This window comes from Balaenoptera acutorostrata, chromosome 1 (genome assembly GCF_949987535.1).
Source record: "Balaenoptera acutorostrata chromosome 1, mBalAcu1.1, whole genome shotgun sequence".
NCBI classification, from domain to species: domain Eukaryota; kingdom Metazoa; phylum Chordata; class Mammalia; order Artiodactyla; family Balaenopteridae; genus Balaenoptera; species Balaenoptera acutorostrata.
This window is the reverse complement of record NC_080064.1, coordinates 114,101,776-114,123,944: the sequence shown is the minus strand read 5'-3', so window position 1 is coordinate 114,123,944 and position 22,169 is coordinate 114,101,776. Positions and strand designations below refer to the sequence as shown.

The 22,169-nt window shown below is 36.8% G+C and overlaps 1 protein-coding gene and 1 pseudogene across 6 annotated transcripts in view; one reads left to right on the top strand and one right to left on the bottom strand.

Moving 5' to 3' along the window:
• ASH1L (ASH1 like histone lysine methyltransferase) overlaps positions 1-22,169 on the top strand; it is a 220,109-nt gene that overhangs the window by 93,214 nt on the left and 104,726 nt on the right. For 5 of the 6 annotated variants that reach the window (XM_057540077.1, XM_057540074.1, XM_057540065.1 and 2 more), the window contains one exon: positions 8,518-8,697. The exons of the other annotated variant lie outside the window; for it this stretch is intronic. In XM_057540077.1, the coding sequence (XP_057396060.1) occupies positions 8,518-8,697 (180 nt within the window). The remainder of the gene's footprint in view (positions 1-8,517; positions 8,698-22,169) is intronic. 6 annotated transcript variants of the gene reach the window in all.
• Positions 17,455-17,563, bottom strand: LOC114236435 (U5 spliceosomal RNA; annotated as a pseudogene).

Below are 22,169 nucleotides of genomic sequence, written 5' to 3'. Positions count from 1 at the left end.
AAAATAAAATTACAATTAAAATATTAAAAATATTTAGAAGTGAGTAAATACTGTGCTACATATTGAAATTTGTGGGATGTATCTAAAGAGGTACCTAGAGGGAGATTCATAGCCATTAATGCTTATATTATTTTCAAGAATGCTGAAAATTTATGAATGAAGATATTACCAAACAAAACTTGTGTCTGGTTGCCGGTACACAATAAAGCCAAACTAATGACACCAGGTTGTGGTGAGGGAAAGTGCAGCATTTATTACAGGATGCCAAGCAAGGAGTTCAGGACAGGTAATGCTTAAAAAGCCCGAATTCCCTGATGGGTTTTAGGAAAACATTTTTATTTTTAAAATTAATCTTTAGTGGAGTATAGTTCTCTACAACGTTGTGTTAGTTTCTGCTGTACAGCAAAGTGAATCAGTTATACGTATACATATATCCCTTCTTTCTTGGATTTCCTTCCCATTTAGATCACCACAGAGCATTGAGTAGAGTTCCCTGAGCTATATACAGTAGGTTCTCATTAGTTATCTATTTTATACATGATATTGATAGTGTATATATGTCAATCCTAATCTCCCAATTCATCCCACCTCCCTCCTTTCACTCTTGGTATCCATTAGTTTGTTCTCTACATCTTTGTCTCTATTTTTGCTATGCAAATAAGATCGTCTGTTCCATTTTTCTGGACTCCACATATATGCATTAATATACGATATTTGTTTTCCTCTTTCTGAGTTACTTCACTCTTTATGACAGTCTCTAGGTCCATCCACTTCTCTACAAATGACCCAGTTTTGTTCCTTTTTATGGCTGAGTAATATTCCATTGTATATATGTACCACATCTTCTTTATCCATTCTTCTGTTGATGGACATTTAGGTTGCTTCCATATCCTGGCTATTGTAATAGTGCTGCAATGAACATTGGGGTGCATGTGTCTTTTTCAATTATGGTTGCTGGGTCATATGATAGTTCTATATATAGTTTTTTAAGGAACCTCTATACTGTTCTCCATAGTGGCTGTATCAGTTTACATTCCCAACAGTGCAAGAGGGTTCCCTTTTCTCCACACCCTCTCCAGCATTTATTGTTTGTAGATTTTTTGATGATGGCCATTCTGACCAGTGTGAGGTGATACCTCATTGTAGTTTTGATTTGCATTTCTCTAATAATTAGTGATGTTGAGCATTGTTTCATGTGTTTGTTGGCCATCTGTGTGTCTTCTTTGGAGAAATGTCTATTTAGGTCTTCTGCCCATTTTTTTTTTAATTGATTTATTTATTTATGGCTGTGTTGGGTCTTCGTTTCTGTGCGAGGGCTTTCTCTAGTTGCGGCAAGCGGGGGCCACTCCTCATCGCGGTGCGCGGGCCTCTCACTATCGCGGCCTCTCTTGTTGCAGAGCACAGGCTCCAGACGCACAGGCTCAGTAATTGTGGCTCATGGGCCCAGTTGCTCCACGGCATGTGGGATCTTCCCAGACCAGGGCTCAAACCCGTGTCCCCTGCATTGGCAGGCAGACTCTCAACCACTGCACCACCAGGGAAGCCCTCTTCTGCCCATTTTTTGATTGGGTTGTTTGTTTTTCTCATATTGAGCTGCATGAGCTGTTTGTATAATTTGGAGGTTAATCCTTTGTCACCTGCTTCATTTGCAAATATTTTCTCCCATTCTTACAGTTGTCTTTTTGTCTTGTTAATGGCTTCCTTTGCTGTGCAAAAACTTTTAAGTTTAATTAGGTCCCTTTTGTTTATTATTGTTTTTATTTTCATTACTCTAGGAAGTGGGTCTAAAAAGATCTTACTGTAATTTATTTCAAAGACTGTTCTGCCTATGTTTTCCTCTAAGAGTTTTATAGTGTCTGCCTTACATTCAGGTCTTTCATCCATTTTGAGTTTATTTTTGTGTATGGTGTTAGGGAGTGTTCTGATTTCATTCTTTTACATGTAGCTGTCCAGTTTTCCCAGCACCACTTATTGAAGAGGCTGTCTTTTCTCCATTGTATATTCTTGCCTCCTTTGTCATATATTAGGTGACCATAAGTGCATGGGTTTATCTCTGGGCTTAGGAAAACATTTTTAAAGGCAAGGTGAGGGAGGGGCATCCCAGGTATATGATCAGCTCATGCACAAATCTCTGGTTGATGGTGATGTAACAGGGTGGTGTCACAGAGGTTAAGATTATCAATCCTTAGGTGCCAGTAGGTCTGTGATGCTTATGATCATTAAGTAATTAATTTCTTCCATTTGGTTTTAGCATCTGTAAAACAACTTCAGGAAATGTGCATCAGATAATATTATCTAGGTACTTCAGAGAGGAACTAAAGCAGAGGATATAGGGGAGGAGTCTGTCCTGGGAATACCCCATAGGGTCCTCCTTGGTTACAAAGAGCCCAATTAAGAAATTCTAAAAACGATGGGAGGTCTCTGGTGGCGCAGTGGTTAAGAATCCGCCTGCCAATGAAAGGAACACGGGTTTGAGCCCTGGTCCGGGAAGATTCCACATGCCGCGGAGCAACTAAGCCCGCGAGCGACAACTACTGAAGCCCGCGCGCCTAGAGCCCGTGCTCCACAACAAGAGAAGCTACCGCAATGAGCAGCCTGCGCACTGCAACGAAGCGTAACCCCCCCCCTCGCCGCAACTAGGGAAAGCCTGTGTGCAGCAACGAAGACCCATTGCAGCCAAAAATTTTAAATAAATTTATTTTAAAAAGAAAAGAAATTAGAAAAATGAGAATAAGCCCCAAAATGTAAAGGACAGAGATAAAACATATACGTTAAATTAACAAAATAAAGCTAAGGTACAGTAGAGAGAAACACTGAAGACCAAAGTTAGTAATACTAATGATAACGAATAAAATATACAAACTTCTGGTAAGGTTGATCAATAAAGGAAGAGAAAGGGAATAATAAAATTAGGAACTAAAAAGGAAATTAGCTATATATGAGAGATTAAAATGTGACTACTATAAGAACTTTATGCCCAACAAATTATAAAACTCAGTTGAAATGTATGTGCTGTATTCCTAGGAAAAATACCTACTTGGAAAGAAATACCCTTTGTGCTTCTGTAATGTAAGTTGAATCTACAACGTCTTGCCACACGAAAGGACCAGGACCAGGTTGAAAAGAGAGTTCTATCTCTCTTTAAAAAGATCATTTCAGTCTCATTAAAACTCTTCAGAGAATATGAAGGGAGTTTGAAGAGGAATACACATACAGAAAGTATATAAATAGAAGTAGCCAGTTTAAAAAAATTTTTTTTAATAAATTTTTTAATTTATTTTTGGCAGCGTTGGGTCTTCGTTGCTGCGCATGGCCTTTCTCTCGTGGTGGGTGCGCGGGCTTCTCATTGCGGTGGCTTCTCTTGTTGCAGAGCACAGGCTTAGTTGCTCCGCAGCATGTGGGATCTTCCTGGGCCAGGGCTTGAACCCATGTCCCCTGTATTGGCAGGCAGATTCTCAACCACTGTGCCACTAGGGAAGCCCTAAAAAAATGTTTTATAAAGTTAACACCCGTGTAGATACAGAACAGGTGAACATATAGAACATTGGTAGCATCCCATGTTCTTTCCCAGTCATACACCACTTCCTTGCCAGTAGCTATAATCAATCTCCTGACTTTTACCTTTTTTCATACCATTTAAGTATTCAACGTAGACAATATAGTTTAGTTTATCCTTCCTGAACTTCACTGAAATGGAATTATACAAGACATATGCTTTTGTGCCTCACCTTTTTTGCTCAACATGTAAATGTAAAACCATCTCTGTTGTTGCATGTTGCTGTAGTTACCTCCTTTTTGTTATTTTACAGTTATCCATTGTTTGTATGTAATAGTTTTTCTTTTTTTTTAATTTTTTTGAAGTATAGTTGATTTACGATGTGTTAATTTCTGCTGTACAGCAAAGTGACTCAGTTATACATATATATATTCTTTTTCATATTCTTTTCTATTTATGATTTATTACAGGATATTGAATATAGTTCCCTGTGCTGTACAGTAGGACCTTGTTTATCCATCCTGTATATACCAGTTTGCACTTGCTAATCCCAAACTCCCAATCCTATCCTTCCCCACCTCTCCTCCCCCTTGGCAACCACAAGTCTGTTCTCTATGTCTGTGAGTCTGTTTCTGTTTTGTAGATAGGTTCATTTGTGTCGTATTTTAGACTCCACATGTAAGTGATATCATATGGTATTTGTCTTTCTCTTTCTGACTTACTTTGATGAGTATGATAATCTCTAGATCCATCCATGTTGATGCAGATACAGAGTTTTTCTGTTTTACTGTTGGGTTATTTTCATTTTGACACTATTACCCAAAAATGCTGCTCTTAACGTTCCTCTAATGTTCACTGGTGGATATGGACACTAATTCCTCTAGGGTATATACCTGGGAATGGAATCACTGAATGAAACAATGGATTTGCCCCAAGACTTAATTTTAAGCTATGGTATATTGAGCTAGCATGGAACCGAATATAGAATTGGATAAGAGAAACGGATCCATACATGCAAGCTTGCTATATGATGGAGGTGACACTACATATCAATAAGGAAATAAAATTATATTCAATCAGTGTGGTGCCCCAGACGTTGATATTGCATAGGAATGGGAATGAAATTGGATTCTGTCTTAATCCATGTATAAAAATCAGTTCCCAGTTGGTTAAATAAATACATAAGTGTAAAAAGCAAACCTTCAAACTTTTAAAGGCTAATACAGAAGGAAGAAAATTTTATGACCTTGTTTCTCAGAGTTCATAAACAAGATATCAAAAGCAGTAAGCATACAGGTAAAGATTGATATACTGTATTATTATTAAAACTAAGAATTTCCGTTTATCAAACATCATCCCAATAAATGTATGAAGACTTGCTACAAACTGAGAGAAGAAATTTATAAGATATAATTTATACATTTTTGGTATCCAGAGTATGTAACCAAAGAAGTATTTCAAAACAACCCAGTATGATCCAGCAATTACCTTTTACATAGCTTAGGAAAACTCCGGCCCAATGATCACCAGAAAGCATTTTTTGGAAAGGTAGTAGCAAGATTGATTATAATATATAGAAACTGGAAATATCCCAGATTAACAGGAAAAGGAATAAGTATACTGTAGTTTTTTGTACAATGGAATATGATATGGTAATAAAATTAATGAATTATAACTGACATGTAATGATAATGAATGAGCCTTAGAGACTAGATTAAGTGAAAGAAACACCCTAAAAATGATATACTAACTGATTTTGTTTTTATAAAGCAAAAAAAAAGCCACAAAAAATAAACAATGTATTGTGTTAATGTAGATAAATATATCATAAAGCCATATTTTATTTTATTTATTTATTATTTTTTTTTTTTGGCTGCGCCACGTGGCTTGCAAGATCTTAGCTCCCTGACCAGGGATTGAACCCGGGCCATGACATTGGAAGCGCTGAGTCCTAACCACTGGACTGCCAGGGAATTCCCATAAAACCATATTTTAAAATACCTTACCTCTTCTTCTTTCTCTTTTCTTTCCTGAAGAATTCAATCTTAAAGCCATTTGGTAGGTATCTGTATGGGATGTGGAAACCATGGTGACCCTAAGCTGGGTGTTGGAGGCTTAATGAGGTAAAGGGTTGGATTATGGGGCGAGGGAGAGGGAATGTTAACCCAGCCTACGGTATCAGAGCCCGAGTGGGATAAGAAGGATGCTCTTGTAATGAGGGTGCACAGTGTGGGGTATTAGGGACCAGCAAGGTTACGAAGTGTCCATCTCAGATCTCCTTAATAGGAATTTTAAAAATTCTATGAGTAGGCATTTGCATTTCCTTTATAAGCCCCCAAGGTGATTCTGATATATATGGTCTATAGACAGAACTTGGAGAAACATGGCACTTGAAGAGTTTATATATGTAGAATATATACATACACATATAAGCAGGAAAGCAGAAAACATTTTTGATTGTAGGAGGAAGAAACATAAGGTAAGGCACAGAAAAAATGAATTTGGCTATAAGGAGAATGGGAAAAAAAATAATAAAATATGAAACCAATCCATCCATCTCATAACCAAGTAAGATTTATCCCAGTTATACAACACTTGTTCAACATTTGAAAATCAGTTAATGTAATCCATCACATTAACAGGCTAAAGAAGAAATATCACATGGACACATCAGTAAATGCAGAAAATTTTTTGACAAAAATCTAACACATGTTCATGATAAAAAGCTAGCAATCTAGGAATAAAAAGAAACTACCTCAACCTAATAAAAGCTATATGTAAAAAACCCACAGCTGACAACTTCAGTGGTGAAAGACAGAGGTTTTCCACTATTATCAGAAACTAGGAAAGGATGCCCACTTTTGCCGCTTCAGTTCAATTTTGTACTGAAATTCCCTAACCAGAGCAGTTAGGCAAGAAAAAGAAAAGCCTGTGTTTATGGGGTGGAAGACTTAAGATATCAGTACTACCCAAAGTGATCTACAGCTTCAGTATCCCTATTAAAATCCCAGTGATGTTTTCTGTGAAATAGAAAAATCCATCCTAAAATTCATGAGGAATCTCAAGGGATTCCAAATAGCCAAAACAATCTTGAAGAAAAAGAACAAAATTGGAGGACTAACACTTCTATATTTTTTTCTTTTTATTGTCCTTTTGCACTGGCTATGACCTTTAACTCTGACATTGAATTTAAGTTATGAGAGCAGACATTTGTCTTATCATTGATATTAGGAAAACTGTATTCAGTCTTTCACTATTAAGTATGAGGCAAAAAGAAAATCTAGGAAATTCCCTGATACGTCATTGCTTAGGTCCCAAGGTACCTAGCCAATCTGTGTGCTTATGTTTATTTTATATATAATTTCAAGGGTTTTTAGTTGTACTTAATGGGAAGATACGTAGAAGTGTCTATTCCATCTTTGACTGGAACTATATTCACCTTAATTTTTTTTTTTTTTTTAAAGGTCTTTTATAGCTACTTTATTTATTTATTTCTTTATTTTTGGCTGTGTTGGGTCTTCAGTTCGTGCGAGGGCTTTCTCTAGTTACGGCAAGTGGGGGCCACTCTTCATCGCGGTGCAGGGACCGCTCTTCATCGCGGTGCGCGGGCCTCTCACTATCGCGGCCCCTCCCGTTGCGGGGCCCAGGCTCCAGACGCGCAGGCTCAGTAGTTGTGGCTCACGGGCCCAGCTGCTCCGTGGCATGTGGGATCTTCCCAGACCAGGGCTCGAACCCGTGTCCCCTGCATTAGCAGGCAGATTCTCAACCACTGCGCCACCAGGGAAGCCCTCACCTTAATTTTTAAAGATGTTTTTGATTGATTTAGAATTCTCTTTTGACAGGCTCCTCCCCTCCCCTTCCTTTTAGCACTTCCAGATGTCTTTTCATTGCCTTCTGGCTTGCATTTATTCAGACATGAAATCTGCATTCATTCTTATTTTTGTACTCCTGTATAGATTGTGTATTTTTTCTCTGGCTCTTTTTATTTTCTTCATCAATAGTTTTCAGAAAGTTTATTATGATATGACATACTTGATTTTTTTTTTTAGTTTATATTGCTTCTGGTTTGTTTAGGTTCTTGGAACTTGGGGTTTATACTTTTTATCAAACTTAGAAAAATTTTGGTCATTGCTCTTTTTTTCATTTTGAATTTTTTAATATTGTAAAAGTCACGTTATTGTGTGTATGTTTTTTGTTCTTTTCTATATGTTCGATTTTATTTTGGTAGGTAGTTAAGTTACTTGTGGATTGGTTTGGATTCTTTTGAAGGTAGTTTTTAAGCTTTATAAGAGCTGGCTTTTATTCCAGAGATAGTTGAGCCCTACAAAAATGGATAACGTTACCCTCTGGGATCTCTATTGAATGCCCACAGTGTTGGGCAGTGTCTTTCACTCTCCTTAGTGGAATCTGAGTATCTGTCATCATGTGGGAGCTCCGGAAATTGTTTGGGTTATAATACTCTGGTGGTTCTTTGTCCAGCCTTATGGAATTTCACCTTGCACATACACAAACTTAGTATTTAGCAATGTACTAAAGGAGACCCTTACACAGATTTCTAGAGTTATTTTTCTCCATAGCTTTCTCCACTCCAGTACTCTGCCTCACAAATTCTAACTACCTCAGCCTCTCCATATTCTGATCTCTCTTTTCAACTCATTAAGTTGGCCATTCTCTGCTTTGGTTCTACTCCCTCCACTTCAGTCCTTCTTGTAAAGGCAAAGTGGTTATAGGAATCATCTCTTTCTATTTCATTTCCAGTTTTCTCAGGGATCACAGTGCTACAGTCACTGTTGTCCAGTGTCTGATAATTGTTTCATAAACTTACTCCAGGTTGATTGTACTTTGCCGTGTTTCTGTTAGTTTCTGTCAGGAGGACAAATCTGGTATCTGTTACTCCAGCATGACCAGATGAGGAAGTCCACATGTCTCTTTTTATAATTGCTCTGATGTTTTTTTAAATAGATAATTATTTGTAGGAAAAAAATTTCACCATAAAATTATCTTTAAACTTCTCTTTCTAGCTTTACTGAAGCAGCAGTTGAGATTCCCAGTCCTCCTGAAACCCCAGCCAAACCTCCCGAACCTGAAAGTACCTTGCAGCCTGTGCTTTCTCTCATCCCAAGAGAAAAGAAGGCCCCACGTCCCCCAAAGAAGAAGTATCAGAAAGCAGGGCTGTATTCTGATGTTTACAAAACTACAGAGTAAGTAGTGGTACCTATCAGCTGACATCCTTTAAAGACCTGTCATTCTTCCATGTTTTAAATAATACTTTGACTATCAAAAAAAACCAAAAAACAATGCAAATGTAATATACACAAATACAAATCTCATCACAAACACCTCAGTGTTCACTGTACTCATGATATGTTGTTTGGGGCTAATTATTTTCCCTGATCTTTATCTTCTCTCTGCCTTTCTAGATTATATTTCTGTAGTTTGGATTCTAATGATGCCTGTTTTCTTAATTGAAAATAAGAAAAGGGACACTCTGCTTGTATCTAAAATGATCTTGATGGTTTTCTACATTCATTCCTTATTTGTTAAATGCTGTGTTCCAAACTATTTGCCAGATGAGTAAAATACTTCTTATTTTTAAGAACTTCATATTCCCTTGGGAAAGTTCAGCTTGATAAGTCCTCTGATTGAAACGTTTTAAAACCCCAGAGAGCTATCAACTCACTATATCATTCAGTAAGAAGTAGTTCACAGAGTATAGTTGAGTTAGGTTTTGGACATTCAACAGTAGTTTGCAAGATGGAGAAGGGCGTTCCAGTTAGGATAGCATGTACCAAGGCACATACTAGGACCCAAAGACTTTTCATATATTAGAACAACTCAGAAGTTCACTTTTTCTGAAATGTAGTGGTGTTGTGGAAAATAAGCATTGTGTGATAGGGACCGTGGACTTTACTGACTCTTAAGATATTTATCCCACTAAGCTATAGGAAATTAAAAATACTATTTTTAGAAAAGGAAGTGCAAAGTGCGATTTTGTGTTTTAAGATAACTCTGGCAACAGAGTGGAAAATGAATGAGAGTTACTAATGGCAGAAATTCACAGTATCCATCAAAAGGTCATGAGGAATTCTTGAATTTAGGCAAGAAAAGAATGAAATGGAAAGAGGAACAGTTACATTTTAGAGATACATCTGACTTGGTAAGGTTAAAGTGATCAACATATAAACCACAACACTTTATTTTGCATTGAAAAGATCTTTCATTAATTTGCCACTGAGGTAGGTATCACATAAACTCTTTGTACTCCATTTCTGCTTCTTGGGTCATGAAAATGTTTTATTAGTTAGGCTTAGTTTCAGCTGCCAATGATAGGAAATCCTCTCAAATAACCAAGACTTTTTAAAGATAAACATTTATTTTCCTTTAATTTAAAAAAAGTTGTGAAGTACACAGTTCAGAGTTAACATGGTATCTTCACAGTGTCTTCAGGGACCTAGACTCCTTTTTTTCTGTTCTTCCATTTCAACACTAAGCTTGCATTCCTATGGTTACCTTTTGTTCCAACATAACTGCCATAAGGTCTTCATTACAGAGAGTATAAAAGAGGAAAAGGGAGTAAAAAACAAGTATTGTACCTTCTTTGTAAGGAAGCATTATGGAGTGAATGTGTTCCCCTGAAATTTCATATATTGAACCCCTAATCCCCAGTGTGATGATATTTGGAGATGGGGCCTTTGGGAAGTATTGAATAATTATAGGTTATTTGGGTGGAGCCCTCCTGAATGAGATTAACATCCTTATAAAGAGAGACACAGAGAGATGATTTCTCTCTCTACCATGTGAGTATACAACAAGAAAGCAGTATCTGCAAGCCAGGAAGAGGGCTCTCACTTAGAACCCAACCCTGATCTTGGACTTCCCAGCCTCCAGAACAGTGAGAAATAAAATTTTGTTACTTAGATTACCAAGTCTATGGTAATTCATTATAGCAGCTAATCTGACTAAGAAAGGAAACTTCAAAACCTCATTTACAGTTACTGACTGAAACATAGTCATGAACCATAATTCAGCCACAGGGAAGGCTAAGAAATAATGGTCATTATTCCAGGTGACAATGCCTGAAAAAAAATTAGCATTGTCACTACAAATGAGAAAATGAAAATGCATTTTGGGAAGATCTAATACAGTTACGATTTTAAAGGAATGTTTTTGCTGAATAGAAAAGCAGATATAAAGTTCTCTGCTAAGAACTATATTTCAAGTTTTTGTTTTTGTTTTTGGGGTTTTTTTTTTTTACTTGGTTATACCGGGTCTTAGTTGCGGCATGTGGGTTCTTCGTTGCCAAGTGCGGGATCTTCGTTGCGGCATGTGGGATCTAGTTCCCCGACCAGCGATCGAACCCATGCTCCCTGCATTGGGAGCATAGAGTCTTAGCCACTGGACCACCAGGGAACTCACTGTAGTTAAAGTTTTACTTCTACTTTTTTACTAATGTACTTTTTCTGGATTAAATTCCTAAAAATGAGGGATTAATAATAAAATCAGACTGTGCCTCAAAAGATCAGTATCATCGACTACATTAGTGTTTCAAAATGTCTCTAGTCGGATAAAAGTCTTTCACTCTGAAAAGGACCTTGTTTATGTTAGAGCTAGCTCTTCATCTCATAGAAATAAATAAGAAGAAAATGGTTTATTTTGGAATATTTTTTAAAACATAGACCAAATAATACAGGTGTGCATTCTTACAAGCTGTGAAGCCAATATATTTTTGTGGGCTGGCTGTTTTTTGTTGGTAGCAATTTGGGTGGGGATTGTTTGTTTTGTTTTTTAAATTAATAAACAATTATTCAGAGCAGTTTTAGGTTCACAACAGAATTGTTGGAAAGTATAGAGATTTTGCATATACCCCTGTCCTTATGCATGCACAACATCCCCTACTATGGACATCCTGCACCACAGTGGTACCTTTATTACAATCAATGAACCTGTATTGACACAGTATCACCCAAAGTTCATAGTAGGCATTAGGGTTGACTCTTGGTGCTGTGCATTCTATGGGTTTTGGTAAATATATAATGACATGTATCTAGCACAGTAGTGTCACAGAATAGTTTCATTGCCCTAAAAGTCCTCCATGCTAGGGAAATTTGTTTTTTGGGTCACAGAATGGTACAAGGACATTGCAAGTTTACTCTTTTTTATATAAATCATTATAGGTTTTAAAAAACTGTGAGGGGAGTGTGTGATTCAATTAAAATTGGATCAAGATTAGACTCCAGTATCAGTATGGGAAATTAATTAGATGAGGAAATATTAGAAGTTAGAAGACCAGTTAGGAAGCAGGACACTTCTGTGGTTTTCCAGGATAGAAGTCATGTCGTGAGCTGAGGTGATAGCTAAGGTGGCTGGATGTTGGAAAGGGTGGACTCTTCAACATTTTTTACATTAAAATTGAAATGAATTAAAGACTGATTGGATGGTAGGGAGTAAAGGATTAGGCTAGAGTCAGTGATGATCCCGATGTTTTGTTTTGTATTCCTAGGTGTATGATGATGTCATTAACTAATATACCAGATAAAAGTGGTACAGCCAGTACTCCTTGGTTTTAAGAAAACCTCTATTACTGTGTGCATGTATATAGGCACCAAAGAATATCTTAGTATTATAGTCATCAAACTATTAACCTGTGTATTAGTTCTCTATGCCTGCTGTAATAAATTATTTAAGTTGCTTAAAGCAAGTCAAATTTATTTTATAGTCGAAATCGATCCCTCTAGGCTAAAATCAAGATGTTAGCATAGCTATGTTCCTTCTGGAGGCTCTAGGGTAGAATTATTTTTCTTGCCTTTCCAGAATCAAGAGGCTACTTGCATTCCTTGGCTTGGGGCCCCTTCTGTCTTCAGGACCAGCAGTGACAAGTTGAATCCTCACATTGAATCACTTCAACATTGGTTCTGTTTTCACTTTTTTTTTTCCACTGACTGCCTCATGTTTGTTCCTCTTCCATTTATAAGGACCCTTGTGATTAAATTGGGCCCAGCCAGATAATCCAGAATAATCTCCCTATCTCAAAATTAACAGATTAGAAACCTTAATTTCTTCTACATATTCCCAGCTTCTGGGGATTTTGATTTGGGGAGGGGGTTGCATATTATTGTGCCTGCTATACCCTTCTAGGTTATAGGATTTGGAATGGGGTAGTGAGGTTTTTACTTCTTATTTTCTATGTGTCTTTATTGCGTGAAGTTATAGAAATGCTATATTACTTTTGGAATTTAAATTTTATCTAATAGGAGTTTTAAAGAATATGAAATGTCAGATATAAATCAGGTGAATTGGAGAGTGAACTTTAGACTTTAGAGTATACATTATGGTGAATAGCAAAATATCAAAAAATTAACACTACTTTGAAGGGAGCTTTTAGTTCTACATTTGTGGGGGAAGGTTTCTACTTTTAGTACTCCTAAAAGTACTGCCACTGTTGTGTAACGTTTTAAAAGGGCAGATTACTTAGTTTCTCTGGGAGTGGTAAAAATGAAGCTTGATGTATAAAGTGAAGCTGTTGAACTTCACAGTTCATATCTTAAGATTATCCTGGCTCTCAGATACTGTGACTTCTAAGTTTTTTAAAATAAGAAACTCTCCTTATATACTTCCTTTAATTTATAGGCTACTTTTTTTTTTTTTTTTTTTAATTTATTTATTTATTTTTGGCTGAGTTGAGTCTTTGTTGCTGCGCGTGGGCGTTTCTCTAGTTGCAGCGAGTGGGGGCTACTCTTCGTTGCGGTGCGCGGGCTTCTCATTGCAGTGGCTTCTCTTGTTGCAGAGCACGGGCTCTCGGTGCGCGGGCTTCAGTAGTTGTGGCTCGTGGGCTCTAGAGCGCAGGCTCAGTAGTTATGGCGCACGGGCTTAGTTGCTCCGCGGCATGTGGGATCTTCCCGGAGCAGGGCTCGAACCCGTGTGCCCTGCATTGGCAGGCGGATTCTTAACCACTGTGCCACCAGGGAAGCCCTATAGGCTACTTTTGAGCACTAAATCTATTACAGGAAATGGGATAACTGTAATTTTCAAGCTTACAGAATATTGCTTGTTTGCATGGGAATTATATATGTAAAATATAGATGTATTTATTATATATTATAGAACACTATATTATTATTTATGTTACATGTATAACACATAATGTTTACACTTAGCTGTCATTTCCTCAAAATAGTATGTATCTTTGGAAATAAAATGAAAGCATTGTGCCATCTTACATTTGATATATTATTTAAATTTTCAGAATGCTTTCATATTAAATCTGTGGGAAATGGTAAAGTAAGGGTTACTATCTACTATTCAAGAAATTGACACAGAAAAGTTAAGGAACTTACTAAGTTTATAAAATTTATCATCGAAATCATTACTGGGGTTTTGAACACTTAGAGGTCTCACCACTCTTGTTTTACGACTGAATCATGCTGCTTGTCAGAAACTGAGGCTCAAAGGGTAGTGGATTAAAATTTCTTTGTTATAGATAATCTAGTGGTTAAGGTTAGATTAAACACCAGAATATGGTTAATTTTCCCCTGAAATGCTTTAGGAACATTCTAGGTTCTAAATTCAATTTAAATATAGGAGTGTGGACTGGATGAATGCTGAACCTTACACCATTCCCTGTATGAAGTAGTTTTTTTTTTTTTCTCTTTTTTTTTTCCATTTATTTATTTATTTATTTATTTATTTATTTATTTATTTATTTATTTTTGGCTGTGTTGGGTCTTCGGTTCGTGCGAGGGCTTTCTCCAGTTGCGGCAAGCGGGGGCCACTCTTCATCGCGGTGCGGGGACCGCTCTTCATCGCGGTGCGCGGGCCTTTCTCTATCGCGGCCCCTCCCGTCGCGGGGCACAGGCTCCAGACGCGCAGGCTCAGCAATTGTGGCTCACGGGCCCAGCTGCACCGTGGCATGTGGGATCGTCCCAGACCAGGGCTCGAACCCGTGTCCCCTGCATTAGCAGGCAGATTCTCAACCACTGCGCCACCAGGGAAGCCCTATGAAGTAGTTTTGAATTTTTATTTGTTAATTAATAAACTCTATTTTTTAGAGCAGTTTTAGGCAAAATGGAGCAGAAAGTTCAGGGATTCCCATATGTCCCTTGTCCCCATCCACACTCAGCCTCCCTCATTTCAGCTAGACCTAACCCTTTATTTGACAGATGAGAAAACTGAAGCTAATAAAAGGTTAAATGACTTGCTCAAGTCACACAGATCATGTTTAACAAAACAAGGTGAAAATTTCAGTTTATCTGCTTTTATCTCAATCACTAAGAAAATGATGAAAATAACTTGAGTGAAGTATTTATTTATTTATTTATTGCAGTATAATTAACATACAAAATTATAGTGGCTTCAGATGTACAGCATAATGATTAGGTATTTGTGACTATTGCAAAATAATCACCACATTAAGTCTAGTTAAACTATGTCACTATGCATAGTGACAAAACTTTTTTTCTTGTGATGATAACTTTTGCAATATACTCTCTTAGCAACTTTCATATATGCAATACAGTATTATTAACTATAGTTACCATGCTGTATATTATATTACCATGACTTACTTCTTTTATAACTGGAAGTTTGTAGCTTTTGACTCCATTCACCCATTTTGTACCTCTTGCCTCTGGTGACCACCAGTCTGTTCTCTGTATCTGTGAGCTTGGTTGCCGGTGTGTGTGTGGGGGGGGTGTTCATTTGTTTGTTCTTTGCTTTTTGTTTATTTGTTTAATATTTACTTACTTATTTTTGGCTGCATCGGGTCTTAGCTGCAACATGAGGGATCTTTGTTGCGGCATGCAGGATCTTTCGTTGCAGCATGTGGGCTCTTCGTTGCGGCATGCAGGCTTCTCTCTAGTTGTGGCGCGTGGGCTTAGGTACCCCGCAGCATGTGGGATCTTAGTTCCCTGACCAGGGATCGAACCCGCGTCTCCTGCATTGGAAGGCAGATTCTTAACCACTGGACCACCAGGGAAGTCCCTCATTTGTTTGTTCCACATTCAGGCGAGATCATTCCGTAATTGTCTTTCTCTGTCTGACTTACTTCACTTAGCGTAATGCCCTCAAGGTTCGTCTATATTGTCGCAAATGGCAAGATTTCATTCTTTTTATGACTGAATAATAGTCCATTGTGTATTTGTGTATGTGTGTTTGTGTGTATATACTTACATATATAGCACTTTCTTTATCCATTCATCTCTCAATGGACACTTAGGTTGTTTCCCTATCTTGCCTATTGTAAATAACGTTGCAGTGAACATGAAGGTGCAGATATCTTTTGAAGGTAGTGTTTTTGTTTTCTTCAGATGAATACCCAGAAGTGGAATTGTTAGATCCTATGGTAGTTCTAGTTTTAGTTTTTGGGGAACCTCCATACTGCTTTTCCATAGTGGCTGTGCCAATTTACATCCCCACCAGCAGTGCACAAGGGTTCCCTTTTCTCCACAGCCTCACCAACACTTGTTATTTCTTGTCTTTTTGATAATAGCCATTCTGACAGGTGTGAGGTGATAGCTCATTGTGGTTTTGATTTGCATTTCCCTGATAATTAGTGATATTGAACATATTTTCATGTACCTGTTGGTCTTCTGTATGTCTTCTTTGGAAAAATGTCTATTTAGAGCATCTGCCCATTTTTTAATCAGACTGTTTGGGTTTTTGGCTCTTGAGTTGTATGAGTCCTTTATAAATTTTGGATATTAACCCCTTGTCAGATATAATTTGCAGATATTTTCTCCCGTTAAGTAGGTTTCCTTTTCGTTTTGTTGATGGTTTCCTGTGCTGTGCAGAAGCTTTTTAGTTTGCTTATCTTTGCTTTTGATGCCTTTGCTTTTGGTATCATATCCAAAAAAATCATTGCCAGGACCAGTGTCCCGAGTAACATTTTTTAAAACAAGAGCAGCTTCGTGTTTTAAATTTTTTAATTAACTCTATTGTGGTTAAATATACATGGCATAAAATTTACTATTTTAATCATTTTAAGTACACCATTCGGTAGCATTAAGTACATTACCTTGTTGTGCAGACATCACCACTGTCCACCTCCAGAACTTTTTCGTCATCTCAAACTGAATTGTTTTGTTTCCAAAGTATGAATTCTGGTATCGCATCCACGCTACCCAAGTGTGATGATATATGTAAAACCACTGGCATACAGTAGGCACTCAGAGTAAATCTTAGTTGTTTCTTCTGCGTCTCACTCTCCGAAAGAGTTGTTTCCTGTCTCCTAAAAGATGTTTCCTATCCTCTTTTTTTTCATAAATAGTTTTATTGAGATGTAATTCACATATCATACACTTAACCTATTTCAAGTGTACAAGTCAATAGTTTTTGGTATATTACATTATTAATTTTTTAAATTGTAAAATACTTATAAAATTTGCCACTTTAGCTATTTTTAAGGTTACACTTCAGTGGCATTAATTATATTCACAATGTTGTACAACATTTACCACTGTCTGTTTCCAAAATTTTTTCATTACCTCAAATAGAAACTCTATAATAATTAAGCAAAAACTCCCCACTCCTTCTAAAACTCTCCACAGCACATAATAATGTGTGATATACTTTCAGTCTCTATAATTTGCCTCTTCTGGGTACCCCATGTTAATGAAGCATACACAGTATTTGTGGTTTTTGGTCTGGATTATTTTATTTAACATCTCTTTAACTTTCATTCATGTTGTACCATGTATCAGAACTTCATTCCTTTTTCTGGCTGAGTAACATTCCATTGTATGTACATACCACATTTTGTTCCTCTGTTAATGGGCACTTTGGTTGTTTCTGCCTTTGGGTATCGTGAACAATGCTGCAGTGAACATTGGCATACATTTATCTTGTTCAGGTTCCTGTTTTCAGTCCTTTGTGTGTAAACTTATGGGTGAAATTGCTAGACCATATGGTAATTCTACATTTAGCTTTTATTTATTTATTTATTTATTTTTAATTTTTTTTTGTTTATCCCCACAAGGCCTCAAAAAATTGTAGCAGCAGTCATGCTTTTCCCTCCCCAGATGAATATTTAGTAAAAGGCAAAAGATTCATTATATTATGAAGAGAAGCATGAGTATACATTTAGCTTTTAAAAGAACCACCAAACTTTTCCACAGTGGCTGTACCGAGTGTTCATTGTACAGTTAGTTACTGATTTGGGATCTTTCTTCTCTTTTAATTTATGTGTTTTCACATAAAAATTTTCCTCTTAAAACTGCTTTTACTGCATCACATAAGTTTTGTTCTGTTTTTGTTTTCATTCATTTCAAAGTATTTTCTAGTTTCCCTTTTGATTTTTTTTTTGACCCATTGGTTGCTTAAGAGTAGAGTATGTTATTTAATTTCCACACGTAAGTGAATTTTTCAGTTTTCCCTCATGTCTAGTCTCATTCCTTTGTGATCAGAAAAGATATTCTGTATGGTTTCAATCCTTTTTAATGTATTGACTTCTTTTGTAGCCTAACATATGGTCTATCCTAAAGAATGTTCCATGTGCACTTGAGAAAACTATGTAATCTGCTGTTGTTGGGTAGAGTGTTGTTTCTATTTCTGTTAGATCTGATTGGTTTATAATGTTGTTCTAATACTTACTGATCTTCTGTGTGGTTGTTCTGCCAACTCTTATTGTACAACTGTCTATTTCTCTCTTAAATTCTGTCAGTGTTTCCTTCATATATTTTGGGTCCTCTGATGTTTGGTGAATTTTTTTTTATAATTGTTATAGCTTTATGGTGAATGGACTCTCTTGTCAATATATAGTGTTTGTGTCTTGTAACAGTTTTTTACTTGAAGTCTCTTTTTCTGATATTAGTATAATCTCCTTTTCTCTCTTTTGGTTACTATTTGCATGGAATATTTTTTCCATCCTTTCATGTTCATCCAGTTCCCATCTTTGGATCTAAAGTGAATCTCTTGTAGACAGCATGTGTGTAGTTAGATCATGTTTTGTATTCATTTTGCTCCTCTCTGCCTTTGACTGGAAAGTCTTATCTGTTTACATTTATAGTAATTACTAATAAGAAAGGATTTATGCTTGTCATTTAGTTTTCCATGTGTTATAGCTTTTTGTCCCTCATTTCCTCCTTACTGCCTTCTTTTGTACTTAGCTGATCTTCTTGTAGTTACCTGTTTGATTCCCTTCTCATTCCCTTTTGTGTATATTCTATAGCTATTTTATCTGTGGTTACCTTGGAGATTACATATAACTTCCTAAAGATATAACTCTGTAATTTGAATTGATACCAACTTAACTTCAGTCACATACAAAAATGCTATTCCTGTAAAGCTCCATGCCTTCCTTTTATATTATTGATATTACAAATTACATCTTTATTCATTTTGTGCCCTAAAACATACATTTATAATTATTTTTTATGTATTTGTCTTTTATTTTTTTTAATTTTTTTATTTTTGGCTGCGTTGGGTCTTCATTGCTGTGCGCGGGCTTTCTCTAGTTGTGGCGAGTTGGGGCTAGTCTTCGTTGTGGTGCACATGCTTCTCATTGCGCTGGCTTCTCTTGTTGCAGAGCACAGGCTCTAGGCCCATGGGCTTCAGTAGTTGTGGCATGCAGGCTCAGTAGTTGTGGCTTGTAGGCTCAGTAGTTGTGGCGCATGGGCTTAGTTGCTCCGCAGCATGTGGGATCTTCCCAGACCGGGAATCGAACCTGTGTCCCCTGAAATGGCAGGCGGATTCTTAACCACTGTGCCACCAGGGAAGTCACTGCATTTGTCTTTTAAATCCTGTTTTCTATACTCTTTTCTCTGCAGTCACCCATCATGATTAAACTAAGAGCCTCTTGCCTCTTTTTTTCCTAGAAAAAAATAAAAGTCTTTTTGTTTTGTTTTGTTTTTTGGCCCCATGGCATATAGGATTTTAATTCCCCGACCAGGGATTGAACCCGTGGCCCCTGCAGTGGAAGCGCAGTCTTAACCACTGGACCGCCAGGGAAGTCCCAAAAGTCATTTTTAAAATAATCATAAAAAATAAAGATTGCATTAACAGAGATGATTAAAGAACTTTCCACATGTGATTTGGCTCCTAATGTGGAGTAGAACATATCAGGCCATCACTGTATATTGTCAGGAATTATAAATCATGATTTATGAAAGTTCAATGAAAGTTCAGTTTGCCTCTTAGAAATAGAGAAGCATTGGGAGGGAATCCATAACCACATTTACATTCCGTTCTATTTTTTATAGAAGCTTGGTTATGTCCAGTCTTACGGCTAAGGAAAATGTGTTTGTATCTGGCAGCAGCTCTGTTGCTCTAGCTCCCTCTAGTGATAATAAAGTAGCTTCATTAGCAATTACTATTTCTCACTTGACTGTTCTTTAATACAGGCCTGATGGACTTTTAATAACAAGATTTAATATATTTTAGTAAATAACAAGATTTAAGATACTTCAAAAAATTATATCCCATTCATACAATGGAATATTATTCAGCCTTAAAAAAGAAGGAATTTGGACATCTCCTACAATATGGATGAACCTTGAAAATATTATGCTAAGTGAAATGAACCAGTCAGAAAAAGACAAATACTGTTTGATTCCACTTATAAGAGGTACCTAGAGTAGTCAAATGCATGGAGAGAGAATGGAGAATGGTGGGTGCCAGGGGCTGGTGGCAGTTATTGTTTAATGGATACAGAGTTTCAGTCTTACAAGATGAAGTGTTCTCTAGATGGATGGTAGTGATGGTTGTACAACAGTGTGAATGTACTTAATACCACTGAGCTGCACACTTAAGATTGGTCAAAATGGGAAATTTTATGTTATATATATTTTACCAGGAAAACTTTGCAGGAGATCTGTTACCTCAAGTTCTGAGATATCCCTCTATTCTGTTATTGAGAGTGGAAAATGATATAGCCTTCCCTTAGGAAATGTGTGTCTCAAACTGTAAATACTATCAGAGTTCAAGGAAGAGATTAGGAAAATACAATTTTGTGATGAAAATTGGGAATTAACATATCTTAAAGTGTAGAAATTACAAATGACATCATAATTGCTATAGTAATGATGGTATTATTGTAAACTAGAAATTTGGGAAGTGAAATAATACTTCTTTAAAATACTTTTTAATAGACATGTAGTCATGCTTTCTCTGTAAAAACAGTGTTAGCACTTTCCAACCTGAACATATCTTAGAAATTACCTAATTCACCTCCCTTAAGCCCTAAATCAGTAAATCTTGCATATGCATACAATGGGACTACCTTCCCAGATTAAACGGTTTTATTTTTTTCACAATGTTTTTGTTTGTTTTTTTGTTTGTTTTTTGAAAATACTCAAATCTCTGGCAAAATTAACACCCATATACCCTACGTAAATTTATCAACATTTTGCCACATTTGCTTTAATTCTCTCTATACACACATTTACATTTTTGCAGGGGAAAAGATTTTTGTCCGGTGAAAATTTTGCAAGTAAGTTGCAGACTGAATTTCCCACATTCACCCCTATGCATTTCAGAAGTTATCACCTTAGAACTAGGATACTCTCCTACCTAATCTTAATACCATTATCATATCTAAGAAAATAAGTAGGACTTCCCTGGTGTGCAGTGGTTAGGAATCCGCCTGCCAGGGGACACGGGTTTGACCCCTGGTCCGGGAAGATCCCACATGCTGCGGAGCAACTAAGCCTGTGCACCGCAACTACTGAACCTGTGCTCTAGTGCCCGCGAGCCACAACTACTGAGCCTGCGTGCCTCAACTACTGAAGGCTGTGTGCCTAGAGTCCGTGCTCTGCCACAAGAGAAGCCACCGCAATGAGAAGCCCGTGCACCACAACGAAGAGTAGCCCCCGCTCGCCGCAGCTAGAGAAAAACGCACGCAGAGCAACGAAGACCCAACACAGCCAAAAATAAAATAAATAAATTAATTTTTTTTTTAAAAGCAGTATAACAGTAATATCATTAATATACAGCCCATACTTATATTTTCCCTATTGTCCTAAAATTATCTTTTATTTCAGTTTATTTTGTTTTCTTTTAACGTAGGATCCAAACAGATAACGTGTTACACCTGATTGCTAGCTATGTATATTATTTTAATCTAGAATATTTCCTATCTTTTGTTTTTTATGAGATTGATCCTTTTTGAGGAACTTAAGCTTGTTGTGCTACATTCCACAATTTTTAAGTTATTTCTTCATGATTAGATTTAGGTTAAATCTTGGTGGGAATATTACATATATGATATTTCGTACTTCTAATTGCATCCCACTTATGTTTCACTGTTGGTTATGCCATGTTTGATCACTTGGTTAAGGTGTGTTATCCACCAGATCTCTCCAATGTAAAGATACATTTTACTATTGTAAATTAGTAAATCATGGGGTGATAGTTGAGGCTGCGGCTTCTTCTCTAGCAGTCTTTTTTTTTAATCTAATATTTTAGCATCCATTATGATCTTTGACTAAACTGGTGAGTACATTGTTAGTTGCAAACTGGTAATTTTCTAATTCTGTCATTTCTTCAACATTTATTAGCTGATATGTTTCTGGGAAGATGAGCTTTGACTTTTTCTTCCCTTTACACACTCAGAATTTCTCTTTTGTTTTGAGTATTGTATGGACTCATAAAAATTTTTAATATATCATAATCCAATACCATCATTTTGTGGAGACATGCTCAAATTTCCCAAATTTTAATCACAGAAGACACTTTAAGCTGCGTC